The sequence below is a fragment of the Eucalyptus grandis genome, chromosome 2 (genome assembly GCF_016545825.1).
Source record: "Eucalyptus grandis isolate ANBG69807.140 chromosome 2, ASM1654582v1, whole genome shotgun sequence".
NCBI classification, from domain to species: domain Eukaryota; kingdom Viridiplantae; phylum Streptophyta; class Magnoliopsida; order Myrtales; family Myrtaceae; genus Eucalyptus; species Eucalyptus grandis.
The window spans coordinates 53,272,506-53,286,684 of NC_052613.1; the positions used below are offsets into that span (position 1 = coordinate 53,272,506).

The window sequence follows — 14,179 nt, forward strand, 5'->3', positions numbered from 1 at the left end:
GTTACTTTCAACATGTTCGAATTCTCGTGCAAGGAAGCAATTCAGATAACTGTTGATGAACAAGCATGAATCAATGTACCAAATGCCAGTGCACAAATATGAAAGCTGAGGTACTTGATTGAAAGAAGGCAACAAACATTAAGTTCATCCTTGAAAAGGAATAACAGTGAGATGATCACTCCAAAATGTACGAACATCCAAAAGAAGAGCCAGAGGTATGGTCCACGAGGTCCAATCTTGGTGACACTTATTTGAAACCATCCAAAACCTCTGATAAGTACAACCGTCTACATGTATATCACAAAAAGCCAAACAAGTAAAGTGCGAGCATGCTTCATACTCTTCTCAATAGGGAGAGTCTGAACCATTCAGCTGACAACTCCCCAGTCACCTGCACCAGCACAACTATGTCAGCAACATTCAATCGAAAAGAATGTCAAAAGGCAACTATCACCACCCAATACTTGTCTTTTGGCTTCTATCTGATATACTAATGCAAGAAGTATGGCTTCAAAATGCGAACTTTTCTTGACTAGTCATAAGCTCATAGAATTTGTGTGGAATCTGGTAAAAGTGGAACCTTAACAATCAAGAAGGAACATAAAGAATACTATACTGCCATAAAAACTACTGTTCTTTTATCATTAGTTACTTCTTTTCATTTTATAAGTGGTTAAAGCAGAAATTTTAGATTCAGAGAGAGAGGGCAGACAATATTCCACATGTTTAGTTCGGGGGCCAAACAAAGAAACTTTACACTGAACTTCACATGTAGTCATAAAAAATTGCACTAAAAATCCGGCATGCGTGCGGTGGGGGTCAGCATTACTTCTGAAATAGAATGTGTCATGCACAACATAATGTGTCAGAACTTCAATAGACATAAAGTTTCATTTCATGATTAGAGCCAACGCACCCTAGATGGATCTCTAGACAAAACGCCATCTTGAAACTACAGCGCACATGAAAATTTCCCGCGCAGAAAGGGCTGGCTACCACAACAACAACCAGTGCAGACTAAAAAAAACATACTCCAAATAGCACAAAGCAACGAGCTGCATTTAACTTAAAAGCCCATTCCAGGACCTTCAAAAAGCGACGAAAATGCACCATCAAAATTTAACAGTTTTCTGAAAAGCGAACCTGCAATTCACTTGGGTGGCTCGTAGTTCTGCTGGAGGAGATCGTCGTACGGATCCCTACGCCCCGGCACCTGGCTGATCTGGGCATCCCAACCGAGCTGCACATTGTGCCGCTCGAACGTCCAGAACCCGTAAGGACGAAGCGGGTAGCTCCACATCTCCTTGGTCTTGCCGCACCTGTCCTTCATCGCGTACACGTGCTCCCTGAACTTCTTGTCTCTCTCCTTCGGGTCCTCCATCAACCTCAGAATCAAGTTCTCCGCGAACTCCATGATGAACTTCATTCTCCCTTTCTCTGATCACAGGAATTCAAACTTTACAAATCAAGTAAAACCCCATCTTCAAGCGCAACTGAGTTCAATCAGAGAAGTCCCCATGAAAACCCAACAACCAAAGCACTGGATTGACCCGCTGGACAAGAGCGAGTGACCGATCGACACCTTAATCGAACGAGTATCGACGTCCAACATCGGGCGACGCCCCGAGCGAATTCGCAATTACATTGCCGAAATGTAATCAAATTCGTCGAAGTAAATTCCATTTGGTAACAAAAACGAAGAACCCTAGCCTAAGCGTTTCGCAGGAGCGGCGCAAATCAGGATCGAAATCGATCGAACGAAAGAATTCCAGACATTCGATAGAAGAATTCGGCGGAAGAGAGCTTACCAGCTCGAGGATTGAAGCTCAGTCAGACGACGACAGCCAATGTAATTTTCGCCCTTCCCAGCAAATTCAAGGCTGTTCCTCTTTATGAGGAGAACACGAGATGGGGGCTTTCTACTTGGGCCTGAGCCCAAATAAGTTTCTGCCCAGCCTGAGCCCATTAGTTCGCCGGTCGAGAAGCAGAGGACTCGCTCGGTTCACCTCTAGATCCCACCATAAGTGAACACCAAAAATTGAAGGCTGCTCCTCTTAATGAGGAGAACACGAGATGGTGACTTTCTACTTGGGCCTGAGCCCAAAGTAGGAGGAAAGACTTGGGCTTTCCACTTGGGCCTCGGCCCGATTAAGTTTCTACGCGGCCTGAACCCATCAGTTCACTGGTCGAGGAGCAGAGAAGTCGCTTGACTCATCCCTAGATTTTACCATCCATTGACCCGAATACATGAACACCAAAAATAATGAAAACGGTCTTGTTAAAGATCGTGCGGCACTAGTTAATCATACTTACATTGAAAACTTTCAATTCCACCGATTATGCATAACCCGAGAGACGACATATTGGAAATAACAAAGTTTCTTTTATTTGGACATGCGACATTCTTTCGAGGTCCGCAATCGGCTAAGTTCATATCGGAAGTAAAATCTGAAGCTCAATAATAACACCACTCACAGAAAATGCTGACACGAAAATGATTTTCAAGCGCGTGGGGCCAAAGTGGGAGTTCTTTCAGTGCAGACTAGAGATACTTTGAATCGAACAATGCAGTCGAATGTCACATCTAATGACTCCAAACTTGTACTCAAAACGGTGATAGAGAAGAAGTTTCTTCCGACACATTAACACCTCTGGGTATTTAATATAAGAGGGAAAAGAACCGAAGATATTTCTTTGCTTTAGGTGGGGAGGGGGCAACGAACGGCTTCCAATAAATGCAGCCACCAATATGGTTTACGGTTCTTATCGACGAACGTACCAAAACCGAAGCAATCCCATACTCTTGTCAAACCTGCTGGCCCCCTTTCTCGAACACTGCACCGCTCCCCGTCTCCAGTTCCACCAAACCAACATTATTAACCATCTTTTCCCCCTTGTCGAAATCGAGATTCCCAAGAAAATCTTGCCCTTCTAGTCTCTCGATTGCGTCTTGTAATGGTTTTTTTTGTTTTTTCAAGCTGAAGATTGATTGGAAGTCCAAGTTGGATGGATAGGTCCCGATATTCCAAATTTCAAAGTATGTGTTTGACGTTTAGAATAAGAGTAGTTCTTGCGATCCTTGGACATGTAGATTAGACCTAAGAAACTCGAACGACAAGTCTTTAAGCCCTTTTAATAAAAGGAGCCGGCCGCAATTTTTGTGTGTTTGAACGAGGAGTTAGGAGCGCTTGGTGGGTGGATATGTCATGTCCCATCGACCCTCCCAAGCAGAAGAAAATAATCAATCGGACCCGTGGATTCCCCTCTCGATCGATTCGGTGCCAAGTCTTGATAACGTGACCCTTCACTTTTCAATTCTTTTCGGGGCCTCTAGTTTCGTCTCGGGACGTCCAATGCCTTTAAAAAAAGAGAAAAAAAAACGACGAATGAATCGGGAATCAGTCGAAGGTGTCGTCCGCGGTTGGACAACGGGGTTTTGGTTTCTTCTTGAGGGGTACTGTAAGGAGAGGAAACCTCCTTTGTCGTACCGGGGTCCTATGCAAGCCTGTACCACCGTCCTGCAAATTTTGTACCCTTCCTTTTGGACTGTACTGACAATTGATTGCAATCTTCGAGTTTTGACTGGAAAGTAAAACTCGGGGCCGCGGATGGCGTGCAGTTTAATTTGGATTAAAAAAAAAACGTCGAACGACTGAAAAGGAAAAACGTGAAATTCGGTGCGATTAGGAAGATGGGTAATTTACATTACCCCTATAACATGCAGGAAGCATAAGGATGATGGGAGGATCCATTTTGCACCCTCGATCCATAATCGTTAGAACCTATACGATGTAATCAACCATGATGGATGACATCATGTAAGTTTTCCCGAAAGATTCTTATAATTTGAGGGGAAAAGATGCTGTTCTGGTATTTTGCCTTGGCTTTTGGATCGCTTAGTTGAGATCAAAACTCGTGGCAACGGGCTTCGAGCACGACCCGGGCCGGCTCATCTCCAGTCACTTCCACTCAGCGGGCTCCTGCTTGTCGGTTTGCGATCCTACGAGTATCGAAAGCAAAAGCTCCCGGCAAAAGACAAAAGAAACGAAATGTGCCTACCGGATAGAAAAGGGAGGAAAGGGGGGAAGAAAAGGGGTGGGAAAAAGCAAAACAAACGGTGATAAAGAGCAATATGTGCAGTGCCGATGGCCACGCATAGGAGATGCCCCTCTTTCCCACTCCGAACATGTCGTTTGTCTTTTGACCATTTTGCTCGAAAGATACTTTCCTCCCACTTGCCACACATGCCAATGCCAGATTGCCAATCTCGCTCCCCACTATCTACCTCTCCTCCTACTCATCCACAACCGATATAGCTTCTTCCATCATCTAGACAAAAGAATAGCGCAATCAATCCATTTCTTCCACTATTGAAACCTTCCAAAATCGCGCATCAATCAATCAACTGGCCAAAGCAAATTTCGCCAAAGAAATGAACTAATTTCTTTGAATGAAGGGCCACACAGGATACAGGCAAATCCTGGATTCCTAGACTTGTCTAATAGGCCAAATACGAAGCAATGAAAGAATCCCCTCTCCTACACGGCCTCGGACCACGCCTAAAAGGCGCACCCGAAAAGGGAAGGCGAAGCCATAAAGCAGGAGGAAGCTCGGGGGGAACATGATGCCCATATGCCCATTATTGTATTCCGCCTAGGATTCTCATATTCTGCCCAACGCCCCCTTCCCCCTTTTTCCCAAAATCCAGACACATTAGCTATCCCCGCCTCTTCACTGCGAGGAACAGAAGATACTGCCATCTTTTACTTTTCACCTTTGCACAAGAAAGAAACAGCCCCTCTCTCTCTCTCTCTCTCCCTCTTTCTAGACCCCTTTTTTAATCTCGCCCAGAGGGACACGCGACGACTCAATTCTCAGCAATCAATGAGAGAGAGAGAGAGAGAATGGGTGGGTTTTGGTTTCGGTTTCGGTTTTGGTTTTGGTTTTGGCCACTCATGTCGTTCACGCCCATCTCGCTACTCCTTAACCTACTCTGCTCCCACCACATTATAACGTAGAAAAGTGCACAATCGACGGATTAAGTCAAAAGGAAAATATATAAAAAAATGGGGAAAACGGATGGCGGAGAGAGGGCCAGTTTGCAGAGGCCCACGGCGCCAGATGCAGAACTCGGCTGCAGAGTCTGCAGTAGTGCAGACCCACCACCATCCCACGACTCGAATTTTTTTAACCCCTTTTGCTCCAGCATCTCTTCGCACGTTCGATTAATTAAAACATAACCAAAAAGTATCGAGCGATTAGTTTTGAAATATTTTCATTAATTTCTGACTTTGGCCCAGAAATTTCCCTATAATATAAAAATAAAAATAAAAAATGGGTGAGAAAAAGAAGAACCGGATTACCCTTGGATGCCAACGAAGTATATGCTATACAAGAAAGACCGAAGAAAGTTGCTCGTTCCTCGCAACCGCCGTAAAAAAAAAAAATCATGCCACTTCCACTCTCCTTTTTCCCACCAAAATTGCCCTCATTTTCTCATTTTTCCGTTACCCAAAAGAAAAAAAGAGAGGCTAAAGTCTAACCCCGGATTCCCGAAAAAGGGAGAAGTTCAAGGGGAAGAAAAACGAAGGAAGACACCAAAAAAAGAAGAAAAAAAAACAAAAGAAAAGAGCAGCAGCAAACCGCCGTTCACGATCGCCCGTCAACTCACGGCCATGATGACATCATCGTTACCCGCACCAACTCCGTCATTTTCTCCGTCGCCGTCGTTGATCCACCGCTCCTGCGGGGCGCACTCGGACTTGTGGCGGAGCTTCCAGTCCAGCGCCTGGCACGCGCGCGAGCAGTAGTTCACGACCCCGCACACCGAGCACCGCCGGAACTCGTGCCTCCTCGTCTCCGCCCTCCCGCACCCGGCGTGCGAGCAGAGCCTCAGCCCGCCGTCTCCGGCGGATCCCCCGCTGCCGCCGCCGACGCCGCGGGCCGCGAACCACTCCGACAGGAACCGGTTCGCCGCGTGCACCTCCGGAGCCGGCACGTTGCACCCGAAGTCGCTGAGCAACGGGCAGCCCGCCGCGGCGCGGGGCGCGTCGGCGTCGTGGCGCGGGTGGTTCCACGCGAGCAAGGAGGAGCGCGTGGGGAGGGCCCCGGAGGCCGAGGAGAGCACCGCGGCCAGCTCGCGCGCGTTCGCCTGGACGAGGAACCGGCGCCCCTCGGCGACGTTCTGGCGGACGCCGTAGCCGTCCTGGAGGCAGTGGCCGAGCTCGCGGAGGGCGTCGACGTGGCCCAAGAAGGCGGCGCGCGCGCAGAGGGCGACGCCGGCTCGGAGGTCCTTGTCGTTCTTGGAGCCGCCGCTGCCGTTGAACTGGATTACGGCGAGGGAGTATAGCGCCGGCGCGTGGCAGTTAATCGCGGCTTTTGCCATGAGAGAAGCTCCGCTCCCTCGGTTCCGCAAACAGTAGAATCGAATCTGTTTGAAAAGAGAAACAAGAAAGCTTAGATTACCAATATCCTCGGAATGCTCAACCCCGAATTTTCTTTCGATAAAAAGGATATATATAATATCCCGAATTAAACCATCTTTATCTTTTTTCCTTATTTTGGGTTTTGAGAGGATTCGAGATATTGCTTACCATGCCGAGAATGTAACAGGCCTCCATGTTTCCGGCATCAGCGCATCGCTTCAAAAAGCGGTGAGCCGAGTCGCCCCAGTTCTTTGCCCCGACGGCGAGGCACTTGGACGAAGCTTTCGACAGAACAAGCGAATGGGTGGCCAAGGAATTGAATCTCCTACACCTGCTCCCGATCACGATTAAAAAAATGACGTTACTTTTTCCGGCGAGCGAACGGCGTTTTTCAATAAAAGAAAAGAAACCAGACTGGGCTTCGGCTTACGTTAGCGAGGCGCTGATGAGATCCGAAGGGGACGAAGCGGACGCGCTGACCCTGGAGAGGATACAAATCAGGAGGTCGTCGGGCAACGCGTCGAAGGAGTCGCAGCCACCGCTGGACCACCTCTGCCTCTTCCGGCCGCACCCCGCCTGGTCTCCGGCGACGTCCCGCGGCCTCTTAATCGCCGCCGCCTCGGCGTCCTCTGAGCATGCATCGGCCGGGGAATACCAAGCTCCTCTTCTCGTTCTCATGCCTCTCTCTCTCTCTCTCTTCCCCTGTCGCTCTATGCTATTCCGTTTCCGAGTTTGCGTTACTTTCGCTGGGCAAAGAAGCGGACGAGGGAGTGAAAAGAGGAGAGAGGGGACTTTATATATTAAGCGGAAGAGGCGAGTAAGTACCAACCAACCCAAACAAAACCAATTTGCTGTTTTTCCTTTTCTTTTTCTTTTTTTCCTTTTGAAAGATCGGAGTCGTCCTGAATTTACGAGATTGCCCCCCGTCAAACCCAAGATAAATGGTTCCTCCATATATTATATTTTTTTTTGGGCTAATAAATGGTTCCTCGATATTACGGAACTTGCCCTCCTCCGCTCGCTCGGGTCAAACGGGGATTGACCCGGATTTCCCTTCTTTTCGTTTTTCCCGCTCGTCGTCGTTAGAGCTAACTCTCCCGTCCGTGTCGTTGGAAAGAACGAATTAGGTTACCTCGCTCGAATTAAACAAATTGAGAAAACGATTTTTGCTAAGTTTGTCAAACAAGTTTGATCTAGTTAAGCGCGGAAGTTTTGGTTTCTCAACACTTAATTGACCCGTCAAATAAGATATTAACCTCCAAGCGTGGTGTGTTTAATGAATATCTATATGATCAAATTCGCGTCTCTATATTATAAATAAAAATAGAAAGACAATCATGGAAATAATTATTACGTGTAAATGAGTTGAAAAAAAGGCATATCGTGGAAGAAGTGTGAAGTATTTGACTTTTGCATATGTAATAGAATTTATATTTTTAGAAGAAAACCCATAAATCATATGTATGTATAGATTTTCATCTTTTCAAAACATGGGAGCATCTCGCCTTCATAATACCATTCAAATAACCCAACGATATCCTCCTTTTTCAAGCTTTTCTTATCTCTCTCTCACGCACTATTGCTATCCTCCTAGTGCTTTTGAATTAATTGATAGTTGCGAACAAGTTAAATGAATATATAGTTCAACTTGGTCATATATGGAGCGGGTGTACCATATGAGTTCTTCGCTAATTAGGGTTCTATATAAATCCACCACTGATGTTAGGAATAAGTCGCACTCCCTTGAACGGATTGTTGATGTGTGGATCAATTCAATCATGTGAGCTACATCTAAAGATTACGCATTGCCCATCCAATTTTCGATCCATATAAGAGCTCACATAGGAAAATGTGAATTATAAGTCCATCAATATTCAATGAAGTCACATGACGTTTTTGTATTAATGAGGTAGGTGGGAGATATGAATATTTTATCACTTAAATCGACGGATGACTGATAACCGACATGATAAGGGATCAATATAAATTATGAGTAGTTAAGTTAGTGGGAGATACTTTTCACCGGATATTGATACTAAATGAGGTAACATTATGTGAATAGAATCAATGTGTGTATATTTAACAAACTAATGGAGAACAGCACATCAAATCTTTTGGATCTGTTTATTTTACACGATGGAGAAAAATGATAGTCATTATTCATTCAACGGTCAATATGAAAAATCAATGAGAAATGTTATCGACTTAGGAAAGCAATACATTAATAATTACGTTTTATGGAAAAGAATACATTGGATATAAATTCAAAGTTATTAGGCAATACCCGGAAGAAATGGATCTCTATATGAAAAGTCTCAATTGTCGCCATGTGATTGGTGGATAGAGCATTCCACGATGCAGATGTGTTATTCCTAAATGTTTACTCTAAAATATTCTATTGGATACAAGGATATATAGTCTTCAAAGAGATTTAGACTCTTCTCATGTGACCTTTTGCTTTCCTTAATTGGTCATGTCTTAAAGAACTTCTCTTTGCGACATATGCATGTTTCGTGTTTCCAATTTTCGACGTGGCATTCGAATGATGCGGAGTTAATTGTGTTCGTGTTGACTTTATTAATATTCATGCCATAAGCTAGTCAATCCGAAATGTATACAAATAAGTGGCTCGGGGATGAATCCCTGTACTCTTTGAAATTTTTATCATATTAGTTAACATTTAATCAAAAAAATTATCTTTTTTGTCAAGAATTTGGTTAAAAAGTATGTTAAGGGCATTTGATTAGTAGCTAAAGGAAACATATCGTAATTCCCAAAACACTAATTGCAGTGGCGATATGCACAATTGATATGTGAATATTGAATATTCTTCACAAAATATCCTTAATGAGTTTTTATATGCTCTGCAAAAAAAAAAAAAAAAATACCCCCTTTAGCAAAAGGGTTTATATCCAGATATCTCAATCGATTTTCTCTATTGATGGATAGCTAGAGGAACACCTTCACTAATTAAAAGAGTTAATTGTGATCATCACGAATGAAAATTGTCAAGCAAAATTCCATCTACTTTATTTAACTAAATTGTTCTGCAAAAGAGCGTCCTCACATATTTGCTAAACAACACTCGACAAAAATGTTGAGAAAATTATAATTTTCAAACATCAACACCGATCGTGTCATGGACAATTAATACATTGAAGATTTCATTATTTAAATATACATTATATTCATGGACAATTTTGATTTGATCTGATCATATTCACGATGCGTGACACGACGGCAGTCGTCATTTAAAGAAACGTAAGATTTTCCTAAAATAAATAAGGGAAAAAGCGTGCTTTGCAGATTCAGCTTGGGAGAGGGAGGGGGGATAAGTTCGGATGACGTGGACCTCGAGAACCGATGTTCGACCACACATGTCATATCCTCCGGCGGGCCCCACGCGTCCCCGCGCCAGCCAGCTCTGCCCTTGTTGTTCTTGCGGGAGAAGCAAAGACGAGGACGACGCCGTATCTGTCTGTTTATCCATGGGCTGCTTCCTTGGTTTACCGCTCATTATCCGCTCGGGCCCATTCCGGGGACCGTGCCTTTCATGCCGACACGTTGGCCCCTCCTCAATCATCCGATAGCCTTTGTTGGATTTCTCCTATTTTCTCTCTTTTATATTTTCGAAATTTTAATTCGGGACCCGTATGTTTCGAGAAAAATAGATAATGTGAAAAATATTTTATTAAAAGTATTTTCTTTAAATAATTATTTGATGAAAAATATTTTCATTATTGATGATAATTTATATTTAAATATTCTCTTTAAAAATATCTTTAATCCATTTATTTTCGTTAGTGATATAGACAATTACTTTTAAGAAAGTATGATTCAAAATTATTCATTTTTCGTAAAATAAGCATGCTCTCTTGTTGTTTGCTCATTTCTCTTCTAATTTTGATGAATTATTTCTTTTCAATGCGATCTTTTTAGTTAATTTGGTTTTTCTCATTTACTATAATTTTGGCTTTGGTCATTTCATAAAAGTACCAACTTTTATTTTATTTTTCAAACTTAAATGTCGCGAGATTAGAAGAAGTCATGAATGGGCGTGCATGAATCATTTGGGGGCAAAATGATTCTTCTTGGAGGAGTTAGTATCCAACTTCTCCATCTTGATGCAATCATGGCAACGACTATCTTCAGTTAAAAAGAATTATTTAATGGTCATGGTCTCTTATTTTATTGGTTCGTGTTGGCAAGTTAATGATCCATTGGACAAACTTCACATGCCTTGTATAATAACAGTAAGTCAATAATTTCCAGAAAAGGGAAGAAGGAGAAATTCTTAATAAATGGAAGCCTTTCCTATTGTCTCTTTTGTGTGGCTTGGAATTGAAGCAAGAATAATGCGGAATTACGATAAATTCAACATTTGTCGTTGCCTAAATCAAACAATTATGACAAAGCTAAGCCAAATAAACACTTGAAAATTTCAATTATATTTTTATCATGGCGTGCATACATGTACCGAATTCAATCATTTGTTTCGAATTGGAAGCCCATGGATTAGGAGTTGGCAATGACGGGATATCGTGCCCCCTGATCAAACGCCAATATTGCATCCATAGTATGTATCGGAAGGGTGACCCCCCGTATGGCCGGAACTCAGCAAGGCAAGTATTTGATGGTCGCGATTGGATTCTTCTCTAATTCATAGAAATTTAGGAGCTGACTATTGACTAATTCGACATCTATTCTTTCCTAAGGTTGACAAAGTTGGGTGGCGAACTTGACTTATAAATTCCACGAATTAGGCAGCGGTGTCCCGTTGTTAGGACAAGAGGAGGAAAACTGAAACCCTAAATGGCTTCGAAATAGAAGCAAGTCCGGGGTCCAGCGGGTATGCCAGTCAAAAACGAACTCCTGCCGATTCTATCTTCCGTTTCGTTCCTTATGGTGGACCTTTTCTTCCTTTTGAAAACGTCTAGAAAGAATTATTTTCGACTCGGTAATTATTTCTATTCCATTATCTAATTTAATTATTAGTTATCAATGTACAAATAAATGTCCTAATCGTGAGAAAACTAAAAAAAGGGAAAAAATTTCGCGCGGTGCATGACAAATGCAGCAATCTTTTTCCTTCTTTGTTAAATTCTTTGGTTAGTTTTTCAACCTCGGTCCCTCTCCCGGACATGATCCGTTTCGGACTCGATTCGAAGATTCCGGACAGCTGCCCACCATCCCATCGTATTCCGCGTAAGAACATAAGATATCCCCTACGTTGCTGTTCCTCTCTGGACTCCATCGATTTAGAAGTTTCTCAGCGGCTGGTTTTAGATGTACAAGAGCAGAGTCCGCACAAAGTTCCTAGTTGAAAACCAACGAGAACATCTAATTCTCGCATGGATTCGAAACGAAGTGCATTACTTCACGGTTACAGGGGATGTTTCGATTAAGCGATCAGGTGTCACGAATTCTTCGGATCCAGAGGATCGCAGAGAGGATTCGAGACGAGACCCACTTGCTTTGACTGCTCGAAAGATCCTTTGCTATGAACAGAAAACGGTCATAACGGTAGGTAGCGAGTCGGATCCAATCAATCGTCTTCGTCTCGATCCTGAAACTATAGCAACACAGGACGCGTACCAAAGCGAAGCGCGCAAGAGACTAATGATTGGACCAAAGCGATTTCGCGCATGAAATTATTTCATTACCGGGGAGCGACCTAAGTTCTGTCGGGATTGGCTGCTCATCTCGGTTAGGTCGCCCTCCCTTTTAAAAGGCAATAAACTATGATAAAACCCTCACACGTCAAAGATATATTCCAAGACAAGTAAACAATAGACTATCAACTTCGGTGAATATAAAAGGAAAAAACTCAATTTGAGAATTAGGCTATCGACTTTAGTCTTCAAATGGAGATTTGCGGGGACGTGCTGATGAGCCCCAATCGCGCCGTTGGAAAAAGGAAACTGTTCGGGCGAGTGGTCTACTGACGATCGAGTCACATGCGGTGTAGACTCAACTACCGATTTGGTGACGAGGAGAGATAGGTATGTGTGCATGTTCTTGCCCATGTTCTTTGCAATTATAGCGGAGAAGGAGGAGGACAAGAGATTCTCGTTCACAGTTGCGTTGAAAGAGATGCGTAAACGACCATGAAGTTGATAAGGACCGAGCCCTAGAGAAAAATGCGTTTCTGACTACCAAGAGGGGATATTCCTCAAAAGCGGCCCAAATCACTCGTTGGCCTAATCAGACTGGCACAGCACGAGGATCGCGCTAAGCCGCCCTGGCCATGCACATGCGATTCCAACACCGTCATTGCATATGGGTCGTCAATTAAGTTCACCGCCCACGAACATTACATCCCTAACAGCTACGGTCTATGGCTTGTTCACAACGTGAACACCCGACTTCTTTAAACACATGCATGCTAATTAAACCTTATCAATCCGGAACCGTCCATCGACACTGATTGGCGCCCCGACCTATCCTCAGCCATTGATAAGGAACGAAAGAGTCGCGTCCCGTCATTTTCGCGCCACGATCGGTTTCACTTTCATCCCGTGGGCAGCAGCTAATCCCTACTCACACGGCGTGCCATGCAAATCCAATAATCCAAGTCCCTATACGCCCGACGTATGCAAGAGACCGAGCGGACACTTCATTCGCCACTAGCATAGAACTAGAAAGGCACCAAACTAGCCTGCCTATTCCGTCACTTTCCGAGGAAACAAGACAAGAGCGGAGTAATTTCCTGCTTTTTCCCGAATTAGGTGGATCGTGTCGCGTTTACCTCGCCACTCGCGCTATCTTCCATTCGAGCACGACACGAAGGAAGTAAACCTGAGCAGCGATCCGTCGAGCACGTACGAAGTCGCGGAGTTTTGCGATCGGCCTTTGACGCACGAAGTTGTTCCCATGCGCTTGTCTCCTTTCGTGTCGAGTTGGCGCACCACACACGCCACGGCGCTCCGTACGAGCTCTTCGCTCGGCTCTTGGCGTTTGTGGCGGCCAATTCTCTTCCAAAAGAAATTTCATCTCGTTCGTACCGATTGCCGGAGCAATTCCTGGTTTTCGCATGAGCGTAGAGAATTCGAGAGTGCCTCATTCGGCATCGCGCTAGGGTTTAGATGGACGGCCATGGCAAGTGAAGAAATAACAGGCGGAACATTTTTGGTTCTTTAGAGAATTTTATTTTTAAAGTGATGAGATATTCATAATAGTTATTTAGTTACCGATGACATGTCATGTATACATATGTTATTACCACATGATAATTACGTGACCATATACAAAATAATTTCTGAACACATGATAACTTATGTGTACCGTCTGCTAAATTTATAATTTTCGGTGTTGGTGGTAATGATGAAAATGCATTAGGAATGTGGACTAAACATCTCTGTTGCTTTCTATGGAATGTGGTAGACTAAAGGGACACGTTTTTTCTGTCCATCTCTGATCGGAGGAAATTTCTTTCAATCGTGAACGAAGAAAAGTTAATAATACAACCCTCAAATGAAAAAAAAAAAAAAAACGTGAGGGATTTTCATTAGAAATAGACGAAGATTGCCTTAGAGAACATTCGGAAAGTCACACTTAGGAGAAGCTATGTTGGCTCGGATTCAAGACATCCCATAAAACCCTCTTCAAAAGTCAATAATTATGTTACACGCATAACTATAGAGAATGGTCTAATTCGACTCGAAAACTTAAAAGAAAAGGGTTAGAGCAAAAGCCGCACCGACGCTCACGTACACGTTCTGGAAAATATAAGAAAAGCAGGGTTTGGCAAAGTG

At 43.8% G+C, this 14,179-nt stretch overlaps 2 protein-coding genes across 3 annotated transcripts; both read right to left on the minus strand.

Moving 5' to 3' along the window:
- Positions 1-95: 95 nt before the first annotated feature.
- LOC104433671 (hypothetical protein) lies at positions 96-1,934 on the minus strand. 2 transcript variants are annotated; one of them, XM_010046504.3, is made up of 3 exons: positions 1,809-1,934; positions 1,144-1,437; positions 96-391 (listed from the first exon to the last, which is right to left on the minus strand). In XM_010046504.3, exon 2 carries the CDS (start codon positions 1,424-1,426, stop codon positions 1,151-1,153), a length of 276 nt encoding a protein of 91 aa, XP_010044806.1. In that variant the 5' UTR covers positions 1,427-1,437; positions 1,809-1,934; the 3' UTR covers positions 96-391; positions 1,144-1,150. The 2 variants fall into 2 exon arrangements, with proteins under 2 accessions (XP_010044806.1, XP_010044805.1); XM_010046503.3 differs by having other exon boundaries at positions 1,144-1,456; positions 1,809-1,888.
- Positions 1,935-5,339: 3,405 nt separating this feature from the next.
- LOC104433675 (F-box protein At1g67340) lies at positions 5,340-7,205 on the minus strand. Its single transcript, XM_010046507.3, has 3 exons — positions 6,856-7,205; positions 6,594-6,756; positions 5,340-6,430 (listed from the first exon to the last, which is right to left on the minus strand). Exons 1-3 carry the CDS (start codon positions 7,101-7,103, stop codon positions 5,663-5,665), a joined length of 1,179 nt encoding a protein of 392 aa, XP_010044809.1. The 5' UTR covers positions 7,104-7,205; the 3' UTR covers positions 5,340-5,662.
- Positions 7,206-14,179: the final 6,974 nt, after the last annotated feature.